The sequence below is a fragment of the Carica papaya genome, chromosome 2, assembly GCF_054855325.1.
Source record: "Carica papaya isolate Zhongbai chromosome 2, ASM5485532v1, whole genome shotgun sequence".
In the NCBI taxonomy this organism is placed as follows: Eukaryota; Viridiplantae; Streptophyta; class Magnoliopsida; order Brassicales; family Caricaceae; genus Carica; species Carica papaya.
The window spans coordinates 32,270,689-32,283,541 of record NC_142310.1 but is presented as its reverse complement, the minus strand read 5'-3'; the positions used below and the strand labels follow the sequence as shown (position 1 = coordinate 32,283,541).

At 32.2% G+C, this 12,853-nt stretch overlaps 2 protein-coding genes, 1 long non-coding RNA gene and 1 pseudogene across 6 annotated transcripts; all 4 read right to left on the bottom strand.

Annotated features, from left to right (window-relative positions):
• Positions 1–240: 240 nt before the first annotated feature.
• LOC110823896 (LURP-one-like protein (DUF567)) lies at positions 241–1,614 on the bottom strand. Its single transcript, XM_022054394.2, has 3 exons — positions 1,239–1,614; positions 875–1,096; positions 241–429 (listed from the first exon to the last, which is right to left on the bottom strand). Exons 1-3 carry the CDS (start codon positions 1,446–1,448, stop codon positions 304–306), a joined length of 558 nt encoding a protein of 185 aa, XP_021910086.1. The 5' UTR covers positions 1,449–1,614; the 3' UTR covers positions 241–303.
• On the bottom strand, positions 1,435–4,181 carry LOC110823894 (pentatricopeptide repeat-containing protein At4g14050, mitochondrial pseudogene; annotated as a pseudogene). Of its 2 annotated transcripts, none has more exons than XR_015817259.1 (2): positions 2,444–4,181; positions 1,435–1,574 (listed from the first exon to the last, which is right to left on the bottom strand). The product of XR_015817259.1 is annotated as a pentatricopeptide repeat-containing protein At4g14050, mitochondrial pseudogene, transcript variant X2 (transcript). The 2 variants fall into 2 exon arrangements; XR_015817258.1 differs by having other exon boundaries at positions 1,508–1,648.
• Positions 4,182–6,199: 2,018 nt separating this feature from the next.
• LOC110823889 (tetrahydroanabasine acetyltransferase) lies at positions 6,200–9,243 on the bottom strand. Of its 2 annotated transcripts, XM_088214115.1 has the most exons (3): positions 8,551–9,243; positions 7,526–8,178; positions 6,200–7,381 (listed from the first exon to the last, which is right to left on the bottom strand). In XM_088214115.1, the coding sequence occupies exons 2-3, from the start codon at positions 7,886–7,888 to the stop codon at positions 6,422–6,424; spliced, it is 1,323 nt and encodes a 440-aa protein (XP_088070241.1). In that variant the 5' UTR covers positions 7,889–8,178; positions 8,551–9,243; the 3' UTR covers positions 6,200–6,421. The 2 variants fall into 2 exon arrangements, with proteins under 2 accessions (XP_088070241.1, XP_021910078.1); XM_022054386.2 differs by having other exon boundaries at positions 6,200–8,178; positions 8,551–9,242.
• A 2,460-nt stretch (positions 9,244–11,703) lies between these two features.
• Positions 11,704–12,472, bottom strand: LOC148268977 (uncharacterized). The gene is made up of 2 exons (XR_015817257.1): positions 12,398–12,472; positions 11,704–12,021 (listed from the first exon to the last, which is right to left on the bottom strand). It is a non-coding gene; the product is annotated as an uncharacterized LOC148268977 (long non-coding RNA).
• Positions 12,473–12,853: the final 381 nt, after the last annotated feature.

Sequence of the window (12,853 nt, the reverse complement as noted above, 5' to 3'; positions counted from 1 at the left end):
TTATTCACTTTGTCGAAATTTTTTTATTACGCAATAATTTTATATTTTAGTCAATTGATCTTCTTTAGTATCAACAACTGAGAATAAAATTTAATTAACCAGTAAAAATTTATAATTTCACTCTCCATGATATTAATATGCCGACTTTTATCCACCGCATGTTCATGTTAAATTTGTACTTAAAAAAAAATAAAAGTAAAAAAATTGAAAAGAAATAAATAAAAATTTGAAAGAAAAAAGAAGGTGAAAATAAAGAATATATTCCATGCGAGTTGAAGAAGTAAACAAGTCACTTTAGCACTATCACACATTCAAGAATACCACAACCATAGCTACAATTAAAGCATGATCAATAGGACCAGGGAATATGGTTAGTCGAAACCGGCTTCTGCTTGCACATATCTGCCTCAGTTTGTACATCAGACTTGTCTGTATCATAAAAATCAAAACTTTATATGATAGAAAAAAAAAAAGATAATTCAAGTAAAAATATATTACTGATAGAAACAACTAGAAAAAAAAAAATAATAAAGGAATTAAAGATATTACATTAGATGTAAAGAGAGGAAAATTCTAATTCAATGAATTTCCAAGTAAATCTAATAAAAAATTTTAATTTACTCTAAACAAGGCCTAAGTTACAAATATAGAATCAGTACCTAGGAAATATCTTCTTCTTTTGCTAGAACTTATAAGCAAACATCTAAGGTAACTCAGATGATCTATCAAAGACTAGATCGCTATAGGTGAGTTTACTGAATTTAACCCAGTTCAATGAGTTTAATGAATTTAACCCAGTTCAGTTTATACTACGCTCGTATAACACAAACTCCCATCATCATCAAATAATGCTTGGAATAGAAGATAGTTGTACCTGTGCAATAATGAACTTGTCTTGATAAATGGTGCAAGATTTTTGAAAAGGGGAACCTTGAATTTTGAATTTGAGAACATAGATTGATTCTTCTCCCACATTTTCACCAACCAGAGAAACCTCTAACTCAGCACTGGTACACTTCTTTACAGTCCTCTTCGCCCTGAAAATCAACTCCTTTTGATTCCCACCATTACCCTTAAAACCCTGCCAGGATCCATCCTGATCAACAAAACTACTACCTCAGTTGCAGTACAATAACTATACCAAATTCAATTATAAAGCAAGTTGCCTCTACCATAATCAATGAGAGAAATAGGAAATTTGTTCCGGGAAAATTTTCCTACAGAGATAGGGAGCTTACATGATGTCGAGAGATAGTAATCACGGGGTTGCCGGTGGAATCGAGAAGCGATTTCTGGTGAGACGATGATTTGATGATGCGGAAGACGATGTTGCCAGAGGAATCAGAGAATCCAAGATCGCCGCGTGGAAGGCCAGGATGCTTCTTGGAGGCGAACAGATCAACCGGGATTGACGAATTTTCAACAGACATGGGAGCCAATTCGGCCATTTGTATTTGATATTTTGAGTCCCGAGGATGAAGATGAAGAATCCAAAGATGAAGAAGGTGAAGAAATAGGAAATTAGAAAGTCGGTTTGATGTCTTATCGGCAGGAGAGGTAAGTCCAGAGTCCACCTGCTTTGTTCGAAGAGATCATGAAAGAATGATTCAAGTACAAGGAAAAAGATTTCTTCATCATATATACACGCCTGCATATGAATATATATATATAATGACCAGATTACCCATCAGTATCAATAAGTCTTTAATAGTATGGACGAGGTATTACCCGCATTTCATGACAGATTATTGATAAATGCAACAGCAAACCAAAAAAATATATATTTGAGCATTGAAAAAATATATTATATTAGTAATATTATATTACTACATAACAGGCAGACAATTTTTTTGTTAAGGTACACAGTAATATTCATGGTTTATTAAGAACAAAAGATGTTTAAACTGAGATGTCATATGTTGTAAAAGACAAAATTTTGAGTATTTCAAAAAATAGATTTTGTTTTGTAAGACAAGAAGAATATTGTGAAAAAAAAAACCAAGTAAAATAAAAAAAAAATACAAATAAATAAATTAATAGACAAACTAAATAAAAAAATATTTACATCTGATTTTCAGTTAACCATATTGTATGTAAATACTAATTCTTAAACTATCAGATCAAAAAATTTCAAATCTTAAATATGGTTACTCTAATCAATGAAGAAATTATTATTTATAGTTAATTTCTGATTCAGATTTACCATTACATTCTTCTAAATTAAATCCAGAAAAAGAGAAAGTTTCAATATGGGAAAAAAAATATCATCCAAGAAACAGTGAAATCGTGAATCATTGAATCCACTAAAAACTATTATACTTCCATATTCTAATCATCTAGTGCTGTCTTATTATTGTGGAGGTAATATCCAACTAATTATGTTACTCGTACACTAATCTTATGTTTGGAACAAATTCAGAAATAATTTAAATAAAGGATTTACTTGCAATGATCTCCAATTTAGTCTTCACCATTCACCAGCGATTTCCACAAGAGCAAACCCCATCTTTAAAATGATGAAATCTATTTGAATCCCTTGCCACAATCTCCCGCTTTTCGATCTTTGAGATCAACCCAGTTGCCCAATGACAGTCTACACATATTCTAAGGTTTTTAACAATCAAAATAGGAGCTCCTGGGGATGTACGTATAAGCCCAAGAGCAATTGCCAATTTCTCACTGTGAGCAAGAACTATTTCTTCCTTCACATCTTCTTCCACATTTTGCATAACCATGCTTGTGTTTGGCACATACCCAATTTTCTTCATCTTATGAACAAGATTTTCTAAGTAACCATAAATCTCTTTGCTAAGGGGATGAGATCTATCTCCTGATTCAAAACGATGAATTTTTGTGTCAAGCTCAATCCATGTATATGCCTTTTCTTTTCTTATTCCTCTGTTCAACATCACTCTCCTAATATTGGCAACACTATCCATGTCCCGGACAAGTCCGTAAAAGTTGGATAGCAGCATGTAAGCCCCTGCTTCATCAGGTTCTAGCTCAAGTAGTTGGCTTCCAACAGTCCTTGCAAGCTCCACATTCCCATGTGAGCAACATGAACTAAGAAGTGCTGTCAAAAGCCTTGCATCCGGTTTCACTGGCATCTTCTTTATGAAATCATAAGCCTCAGTTAGGCACCCAGCTCGTCCAAGTAGATCCACCATGCATGTGTAGTGCTCCATCAGGGGTGTCATAGAGTATTTATGTACCATAATGTTGAAATTCCTCCATCCTTCTTGCACCAATCCTGCATGGCTACATGCATATAAAGTACCCAAGAAAGTGATCTTGTTTGGTACAATACCCTCCATTTCCATCTCATCAAATGCCTCGAGAGCTTTAATACCCAGCCCATGTTTTCCATAACCCACAATTAGAGAAGTCCATGAAATTACATTCCTGATCGGCATGTTCCTGAAACATTGATGCGCATCCACCATGAATCCGCATTTGGCGTACATGTCAACAATGGCATTGCCAATAACTAAATATGAAGGAAATCCAAATTTGATCACCAACCCATGAGCTTGTTTACCTCTAATTAATGCAGCAATGTCAGCACAAACCGAAAGAACACTCACCAAGGTCACAACATCAATTACAACTCCCTCCAATCTCATCTTCTCAAAATACACCAATGCAACCCTCCCCTCTGAGTTCTGACCGAGTCCGGAAATCAAAGAATTCCAGGATCCCACATCGCGCAGAGACATACTATAAAACAATTCTATTGCCTCTGTTGTTAAATTACACCGAAAAAACCCAGAAATCATGCTGTTAAACGCAACGACATCTCTTTCGGGCATTTCATCGAACACCTTGCGAGCTTCACGCAAGTGTTTGCATTTACAGTACATGTCGAGAAGGGATGTCATCAGCGTTGTCTCTCCATATAACCCATGTTTGAAGATGAGGCAATGAGCTTGTTCAGCCTCTGTAATGGCCGCAGCTCGACCACATGCCCCAACGAAAGCTGAGAGAAGATGCTCCGTGATACGGAGCCCAGACTTCTGGACTTGGTGGAACTGGGTAATTGCTTGACGATTTTGCCCTTGGTTTATCAAAGAAATTATGTTTCTGCCATATTGTAAGTTTCTCATGGGTGTGTTGGAGATTGCGCATATGGCGCCGGGGGGGCATCCGCATAGAGGGGGCAATAGTTGAAATTAGTGCATGTTTTTAAAATTAATTAATACATGCATGTATATAAGAATAGAAATTAGAGAATATAAAATTAAACTTCAAATATATTATATACTATATAAGAATATAAAATTACCTTAATTTTAGGTAATGGGTGAATTATATTTGTGTTCATTTTGAATGTTTTGTTTTTCCTTAATACTTTGATTTAGCAGATTAGATCTATTATATCATACTTCAACGTTACATAAGAAATTATTTAATAATTGAAAATAAAAATTTGAAAACCATGTAGCGAAGACAAGTGTTGAAAACAAAAAAATAAAATATATGGAGAAAAGGGGGAAAAAAAAATAGGAAAAGCAAACTATATTTTCTGCTTCAAGAAAGCACAAAGAATATACACGTGGCTCATAATCTTTGACTTTAATGCAGAATAGAAAAATAATATATATATATATATAATCATAATGTAAGCTTAAAAATATATATTGTTACAAATTAAGTTGATTTAATTAATTAAAAAAATAAATAATATATGTAAGTCGGCAACCATGAAGTCGCCAATGACTGACTTCATAATTGCTATATATATATATTTATATATATTTGTGAAAGAGAGATAAATTAGAGTGTGGGGTAAAAAAAATATTGAGATTGAGATTTTTTGGTGGTTGGGTCTTAGGTAAAATTTTATAAATTTGTGATTTTTTTATTTAATAAAATTTTGAGTGATTATTTAGTTATTAAATTTATTTTTTAAATAATTATGATAAATTTAGATATTTTATACACAATATATGATATATATATAAGATATTTTTACACCGACACCCTAAATTTTTATTTATTTTTAATAATATCACCTAGTAATAAAAATATGCATACAGGAGATTAGTTCAACTCTTTTTTTTTTTTTTTTCTTATAATAGGTAGGCTTAGAATCATTATTGTGATGAGAAAATTTATATATAAAAAAAGTATATATTAAGCGTGCATTTAAAATAGTGATTAGTAATTTTTAATTAATTTATAAAAGATAAAATAAAAAATTGACATTGCTATCTTACCAATACTTTCATGGAAACATAAGTAAGTGGCTTGAAGATAATTTTGATTTCTGAAATATAATGATTCCATCGACAAATGTTATCAAGCTTATACGGACACTTGTACTTGTGATTGATTTGATTGCTTAATCACCCAAAATAATAATGTCAATTAATAATAATTTAATTATTTAATACTATCATCATCGTGTTAAAAGAGAGAAGAATTTTGTGTTATATTGTTGATTTTAAATTATTTTATTTTTTATTTAATAATTTTAAATTTATGAAATTTTGCAATAGTAATTTTATTGAAAATATTGATTATGAAAAAATACAATTAATTTTATAATTTTTTATAAGTGACTGTAAAATAACACGAAATTTTAAAGAAATAAAAAATTGGTACATTATCAACATGTGAATATGAATATGTGACAGTAACTTTTTGTGCTTGCATGCTATATATTTTAAAAAATTATTAAACCAACTTCATTTGACTCAATAAACAGTTATTGAAATTTTTCTTTATAATAAGTTTGCACAAGCATTAACTAAGAATTTAATATTTTATGAACGAAAAAAGCATATATATATATATATAAGGTACCATTTCATTAGGGATTGCATTGTTAAAAAAAAGTTAAAAGCTCAAATATGTGAAAACTTAAGGTAAAGTTATAAATATATTTACTAAGCTACTCAAGCTTGAAATTTTTCAAAAAATACATGCTAATTTTTGAATGAAAAAGAAATTTATAAATTAAGAGGGGAAGTGTTGAAAAATAATAATTTGTTAATTTCAATATGTTTAAACTTTTCATCATATTAAGCACTTCAGTAAAATATAAATAATAAATATAATAATTAGTTTTCCTATATGAATCATGTATTAAACCTAATTATTATTCATAAATTAGATTTAATTATAATTTATATATTTAAAATTTTAAGATTTGTGTTAGTGCTTTATGTATATGAAGATGTACATGGACAACCACAAGTTACAAATCGACGGAGCTATCCTATCTGTTGAAATTTTTTTCCACATATCAAGCATGACTGCTATTCAAAATCAAATTAAATTACAGTTAAGAAGAAAGGACTTCTACATTATAGCTCACTCACAATAACAAACACAAACATAAATATATATGCGGATATATATCTCTGTTGCACCCAGTTGATAATTTATACAATTCTCAAACCAATAACACTTAAATTAATTAAGCCCCTGCAGCACCAGCTTGTCCAACTTTGAGGGCATCCATCTCTTCCTTGAACTTAGCCATGGCAGCTCTTGGCAGACAAACAAGCACCCTAACCCCACCTTTCATTGAAGGATCCAGTTTGCAAGGCGGCAAGAACATACACAAATCTATATACCCAAACATATTCCATGGCACCGGTATTATGTTCACTGATCCTTTCCATCCAAAATCAACTTCTTCTATGACACCCAGTTGCCTCCAATCTGTTAACATCATCATTGAACCAGTCCCTCCTCCAATCTTCACGTTAAGCTCCCTCATTCTTTCTAAATCGCTAAGTGCCTTCTTTACATACTCATTTGTAGAAGAGAGCTTCTTGCTTTCTTTGATAAGCTGCACAGTTTTGGAGAGTGGAGACTCATTAAGGTCTTTTACTGTTAAGACGACGTTTGCTGAAACAAAGGCATTACCATAGTATCCATCAGGTAAAGGTGGGTTGAAAATGCGCCTGAGCCCTACGACTACGCTGAAGATAGTTTTCCCATCTGGATTCAGGTTTAGGGCTCTGAGTCTTGACCTCCAAACATAGGCACCAACGACCTCGAGTGTGGTGAAACTTTCTTTTATTGTTTGATGGTCAAGATTCTGATCATGATGATCAGCTTCTTTCATCAAGCTCATTTTGAGTCTTGTTATGCTGTCAGAGTTGACATTAAAGCATTCATGCGCCATGTCAGCAGAAGGCACATATGGTGAAGTTGCAATCGAAGCCAGGTCTAGAGGAAACTGGAAAGGTCCTTCTGTAGGTTTAGCTGCCAATCTCTCCCTTTCCCATACAGGCTTCACCGTTGGCTCACTTTTTCCACTTGCAAGCTCGGCTAAGGCTCTAAAAAACTGAGCAGCACCAAACCCATCACACATTGCATGAGACAGTCCCATCCCAATTGTGAATCCCCCACAAGAAAATTTTGTTACCTGCAAAACTAGAGGATGATAACCAATGTTAGAATCATCTGATGGATAATTAAACACAAACTTTTTTGCTGTTTCGACATCAATTCCATCTAAATAACGAAGGGAAGAGAGCTGGCAATCGGCAGTTGCCACTAAGAAAGGCACCCCATCAGCATTGCAGTTGATTTGGAGCTTCCCATCATGGCTTTGTCTCTTCAGCTTCCCTGCCAAGGGATAGTAGTAAACCAGAACTTTTGTGAGAGCTTCCTCAATTATAGCAGCTGGGTCCTTTTGGTTACTAAATATTATTTGGTTTCTATTAACTCTATCGGTAGTGTCACCATTCATAGAGGAAACAATGACATTGTTCTCTTGATACGCATAAATTGTTTGGCAGATCAGCTCAACATTGGGATCATTGTCAATGGTGGAAAAAGAAAGAACCTCCGATGGTGTGGGTTTGGAGGGTTTTACAAGCACAACTTTTTTCTTATCCAAAGAGAAGGAAATGTTTTCGTGGGTGGCCATGTGAAAAGTGATTTAGCAGAGTCTAAAATGGGGCTAGATATCAGTACATATATATAATCCCTACAGCCTTATCCACCCAATATAAAATTGTGATATGATCAACATCATATCTCCGTGTCCCAGCCACTATATACGTGCAAGATTTAAAGAATTATTAGATAAGACTTGAAAGAGTTAATGGCTTGGAAATCATGAAAATTGAGATGAGAGCAAACTCCCCACTTTCAGATATTTAGAGGGGTGAACTGGAAGCAACCTCACTTGATCAGAATACAAAAGCCACTGGTGAACTGTGTCAGAAATTGACTTTCAATTAGTAGTACCATTCAGTGAATGGAAACTGCAAAAGAAAATGACTAATTCTCTATATGCTTAAAAAACAGTAATCTTATGATGGGTTGGAAGCCAAATTGTTAAATTTCTAACCAAAGGTTGGTGGTTTTTCAATTTCAATTTAGTAGGTGAAGGTAGAAACTATTCTTCGGTTTTTTTTTTTTTTTTTTTTTTCTCATGGAGGACAGCAATATTAAAAGCAAAGGAGACCATTTTTGGTGGTTGAAGATAAAGGAGAGACTGTGAAATATTGCAGTACCCCCCACTAGGTATCCACTAAAAGTTCTGCATGTATCAAAAAGCCATCGTATATTCAGAGAAATAATTACCTTTTGAGAGCGATGGTTTCTTGCAGGAAAGAATTTCTTCTCTCTAGCTTTGGCTTTACTCTGATCAAAACTGACCAAACATTTAGCCTAGGCATTTCATTCTTTTCCTTTCTTGTTACTGTCACATGGCATATGGTTTTTTTCTTTCTTTATTTCTTTTCTTTTTCCCACAATAGAAACTAACGAATTCCACCATCCTATATCGCGTAGAGACACACTGATGAACATTTTGATTATCTCCAAAGCTAACTAACGTCTAAACCGACACTATCCAGAAAGGAAGTTTCTGTGACGCATTTCATCGAACACCTTGCGAGCTCCCCGTAAGCGAATTCGTTTCCAATAGAAATCATGAAGAGATTTCATCAACGCACTCCCTCAATTAAACCCCATGTTTCAAGAACATGAAACGAGCTTGCCCTGCGTCTTTAGTGGCAGCAGCTCAGTCGAGACTCTAATAAATGCTGAAGGGAGATATGATTCAATGTGACTTTCAGCCCAGATTGGTGGATTTGATCGAACCTAATTATCGCCTGGCGGATTTGATCTTGATTTATCAAGGAAAGTGCTGCATTTGGAATATTCTGAGCTTCCATTCCTATTGCCATGGACATCAAAAACCATTTTTTGCATGGAAAATTTAAGGATTGCAACTACGGAAGGACCCGTTAAGATATGGATCGGCCGGGTATAGAAAAATTGACCCGTTATAACCCGAATAATGTCATACCACTAATAAGATATTATTTACACAAATTAGCAAAAGTTAAAGTTTAAAGTGACCTTTCTGAACAAATAGAAATTTTCTTATTAGATTTATTTAGAAGTATATAATTTATTTAATCAAAAATAAATTTTTATTTTGATTCCTGAATTATTCCGCATATTATAGTTAATTTTCAAAAATCTAATTTCATTACAATTAATTTTGTTCTTAAATTTTGAAAATTATTTTAATTCTTAATATTTTTAGATAAACGCAAAATTTAACAAAAATGTACAAAATTTCTCAATAAATTTCAAAATTATAAAAAAAAACAAAACTTAACATTATAAATTTTAATAAGCAAAATTAGTGTATTTTGTTTAAGTAAGGCATATAATAATAACAAATATTAAGAAGGATAAGAATATTTATGGTAATTACTATCTTCTTAAAGTTTTAATTCTAAATTTTTTGAGTAATTTTTATGGGTCTAAATACTAAATTAGTACATATGTCCAAATTAATCTAATTTTTTTATTTTTTAATTCCTCTATATTTAAAAAAAATATATGCATTATATTCTCTGTCCTTTAAATACAATTATAACACAGTTGGTAGATTTGTTGATAAATCTTTTTCTTCTTCGTTGAAGAAGATGCATGCGAGGCAGACTGAGATTCTTTAAAGAGTCTCTCCTTAGACTCTTCCAAGTGGGTCGACAGCAACTCTGTTGCCAGAAAAATTACAGCGCTTCCTCGAGCCATGGCTTCGTCGTGGACTGTGCTTTGAAGAATTTGAGGTTCTTTTATTATTCTTCATCCTATCTCGGATTAAATACGATGAAGTAAAGATTAATAATTTAGACAGTAAAAACTTTCTTCAAAGAATAAAAGAAGATGAAAACTTTTGGTTTCTGCTAGTAAAAATGCAAAGTAGGAAAACAGTTTCGCGGCGGAGGGAAAGGTGGTGTGTCTCTCAAGGTTCTTCATCATGGATTCGTTATCTAGAAGATTACAGATTTTCCGGCGATAGAGCTGTCTGATATGAGACCAGGAAAAGTCTGAGGAGAGACTCTTCCAAGAGTCTTGCCTTTCTCGCCTTCATCTTCTAAAATTAATTTATTATTATTATTACTATTAAATAGAAAAAAAGGAAAGAGGAAGGAGAGTTTGTTGAAGAAAGAGAGAAAATATAAGCTTGTTTATTATTATTGTTTTTTTTTAAAAAAAATTTACTACATTAAAAATCATTAAAATTTAAAATGTCATTCACATATTAAATGCATGATAAAGTTCTTGATGAAATATATCGTTTTTATAATGTTGTTCGTGTCGATGTTGAGGAAAGGTCAAAACAAACTCAAGCACAAGAGTAAACTTAATCAACTCATCAACGTAAAAATCATTTGGTTGAGATTGCTGGAGAAGGTGTAAAGTGTATGGACAAAGTTGTGTAAAGTTGATTTAGTTTCACTTATGTTAATATAGAATTATATCTTAAAGATGATCAAAGAATCTTGCCTTACCTGCCTCTTCTGAAAGAATTTATATCAAATGTAGTTGAAGAGAATGAATATGATATTTATGCTCATATTTTTGGACACGATTGTATATTTTAGATGATAAACTGAATAAATATACTATTTATACAAATTTTCTTATTAAGAATCTTTATCAATACTGTAAATGATGTTTGATAAATTACTCTAATATGTTATATATGTTAATTGCTGATGATTATGTATATGACTATTATATTGTGAAAGAGGAGATGAATATAGATAATGATGATGCTGCACATCCATTTCATCTTTTAAGTATAAGTTGATTTCTGCATCTTTTGATAATTACTAACATACACAAAATGTTAACTGATATTTTGGTTCAGAATACAAGTTGATCATGAGGATTTCTTCGATGGGCCTGATGACTCGATACGATAGTGAGGATTCGAATAGTATCCTAAGTGATTGAATATTAGTATCCTTAGTGATTGAACATTTTTTAATGCGTAAATTTTTTGTTCAATCACTTAGGTTATCATTTAAATACTTGAACCATCAGACCCATCGTAAAAATCTTCATCCTCAACTTGTATCATAAACCAAGATATCAATCAATATCTTCTGTATGTTAGTAATCATCAAAAGATGCAAAAAGCAACTGATACTTGCAGAGGAAATGGATATGAAGCATCACCATTATCTATGTTCATCTCTTCATTCACAGAGTAATAATCATATATATAATTATCAGTAATTAATATATATAACATATCAAAGTAATTTATCAAACATCATTTACGATATTAATAGGGATTTTTAATAAAAAATTTGTATAAATGGTGTGTTTATTTAACTTATCATCTAAAATGCATAACCTTGTCAAGAAGAGCATGAATATCAAATTCAATATCTTCAACTGCATTTGGTATAGACTCTCTCAGGAGAGGCAGGTAAAGTAAGATTCTTTGATCCTCTAAAGATATAATTCTCTATTAACATAAGTGAAACTAAACTAACTTTTTCCAACTTTGGCTATATACTTTACACATTTGTCCAGCAATCTCAACCAAATGAATTTCATGTTGAGGGGTTGATAAAGCTTACTCTTTGTACTTGAGTTTCTTTTGACCTTTCCTCAACATCCACACGAACAACATCATCAAAATGATACATTTCATTAAGAGATCTTATCATTCATATTATCTTTGTTTCCCTTTCTGATCAGCCATATTTGCTCAAAACGAGCATGTTCTGCCAATACCTGAGCAAAGAAATAATAGCCAATGAATTTGCAGTCAACAAAGGGTATGAAATACCAAAAGAAGTTTGCAATCAGCTGCACATCTGTTCCGATTTCTGCTTGGAGTACTCGGGCTTATAGAAAAAAATTTCATCCTACTCAAAAGAAAAAGTAATCTTAGCTAATGATATTAGAACTTTGTGGTCCAATAAGGGGGAAAGAGTGTAAGATAGGTAAACAGAGTCAGTTTTTTCTTCATGATGCTGATTGTTCTGAATTTGTAAAGATGTTACATTGATAATCTATTCCATGCACAAATAAATTTAAAGATGAAAAATCATAATACATCATGCACAGCATATTAGAGAGGCTGAATATAAGAAATATTTCTAAGTACCTCCATGTTCATCACTGAAAAGTAGAAGCAATTCTGTTCCATTCAGTTCTCTTATTATAGCCAAGGTTGTATATTATCAACCATTTATTTTTATAATTATATGTGAAATAGGATAAACTTATAAAAGCAATATTTTCATGATGTCCTCCAACTGTTTGACAACAAATTGCATGAAACCCAGAATGCATGAACAAGTGATAAGAAAGGCAAACCACAAGACAGTAATAGAATAAGGAATAACAAACCCATTTTCTGATGGGATATAGTGCATAATTTTTTCATGAATTTTTTATACTGCCTGAAACCCAGAATGCATGAACAAGTGATAAGAAAGGCAAACCACAAAACAGTAATCAAATAAGGAATAACAAACCTATTTTCTGATGTGATATAGAACATAATTTCTCCATAAATTTTTTATATTGTTTGAAACCCAGAATGCATGAACAAGTGATA

Excerpts from the sequence above, each read along its gene's own strand:
- LOC110823889 (XM_022054386.2), bottom strand. The coding sequence starts at position 7,888 with ATGGCCACCCACGAAAACATTTCCTTCTCTTTGGATAAGAAAAAAGTT.
- LOC110823896 (XM_022054394.2), bottom strand. The coding sequence starts at position 1,448 with ATGGCCGAATTGGCTCCCATGTCTGTTGAAAATTCGTCAATCCCGGTT. Across the intron at positions 1,097-1,238 it reads TTACTATCTCTCGACATCAT|GATGGATCCTGGCAGGGTTT; the intron begins GTAAGCTCCCTA and ends TTTGTTGATCAG. Across the intron at positions 430-874 it reads ACAAGTTCATTATTGCACAG|ACAAGTCTGATGTACAAACT; the intron begins GTACAACTATCT and ends TTTATGATACAG.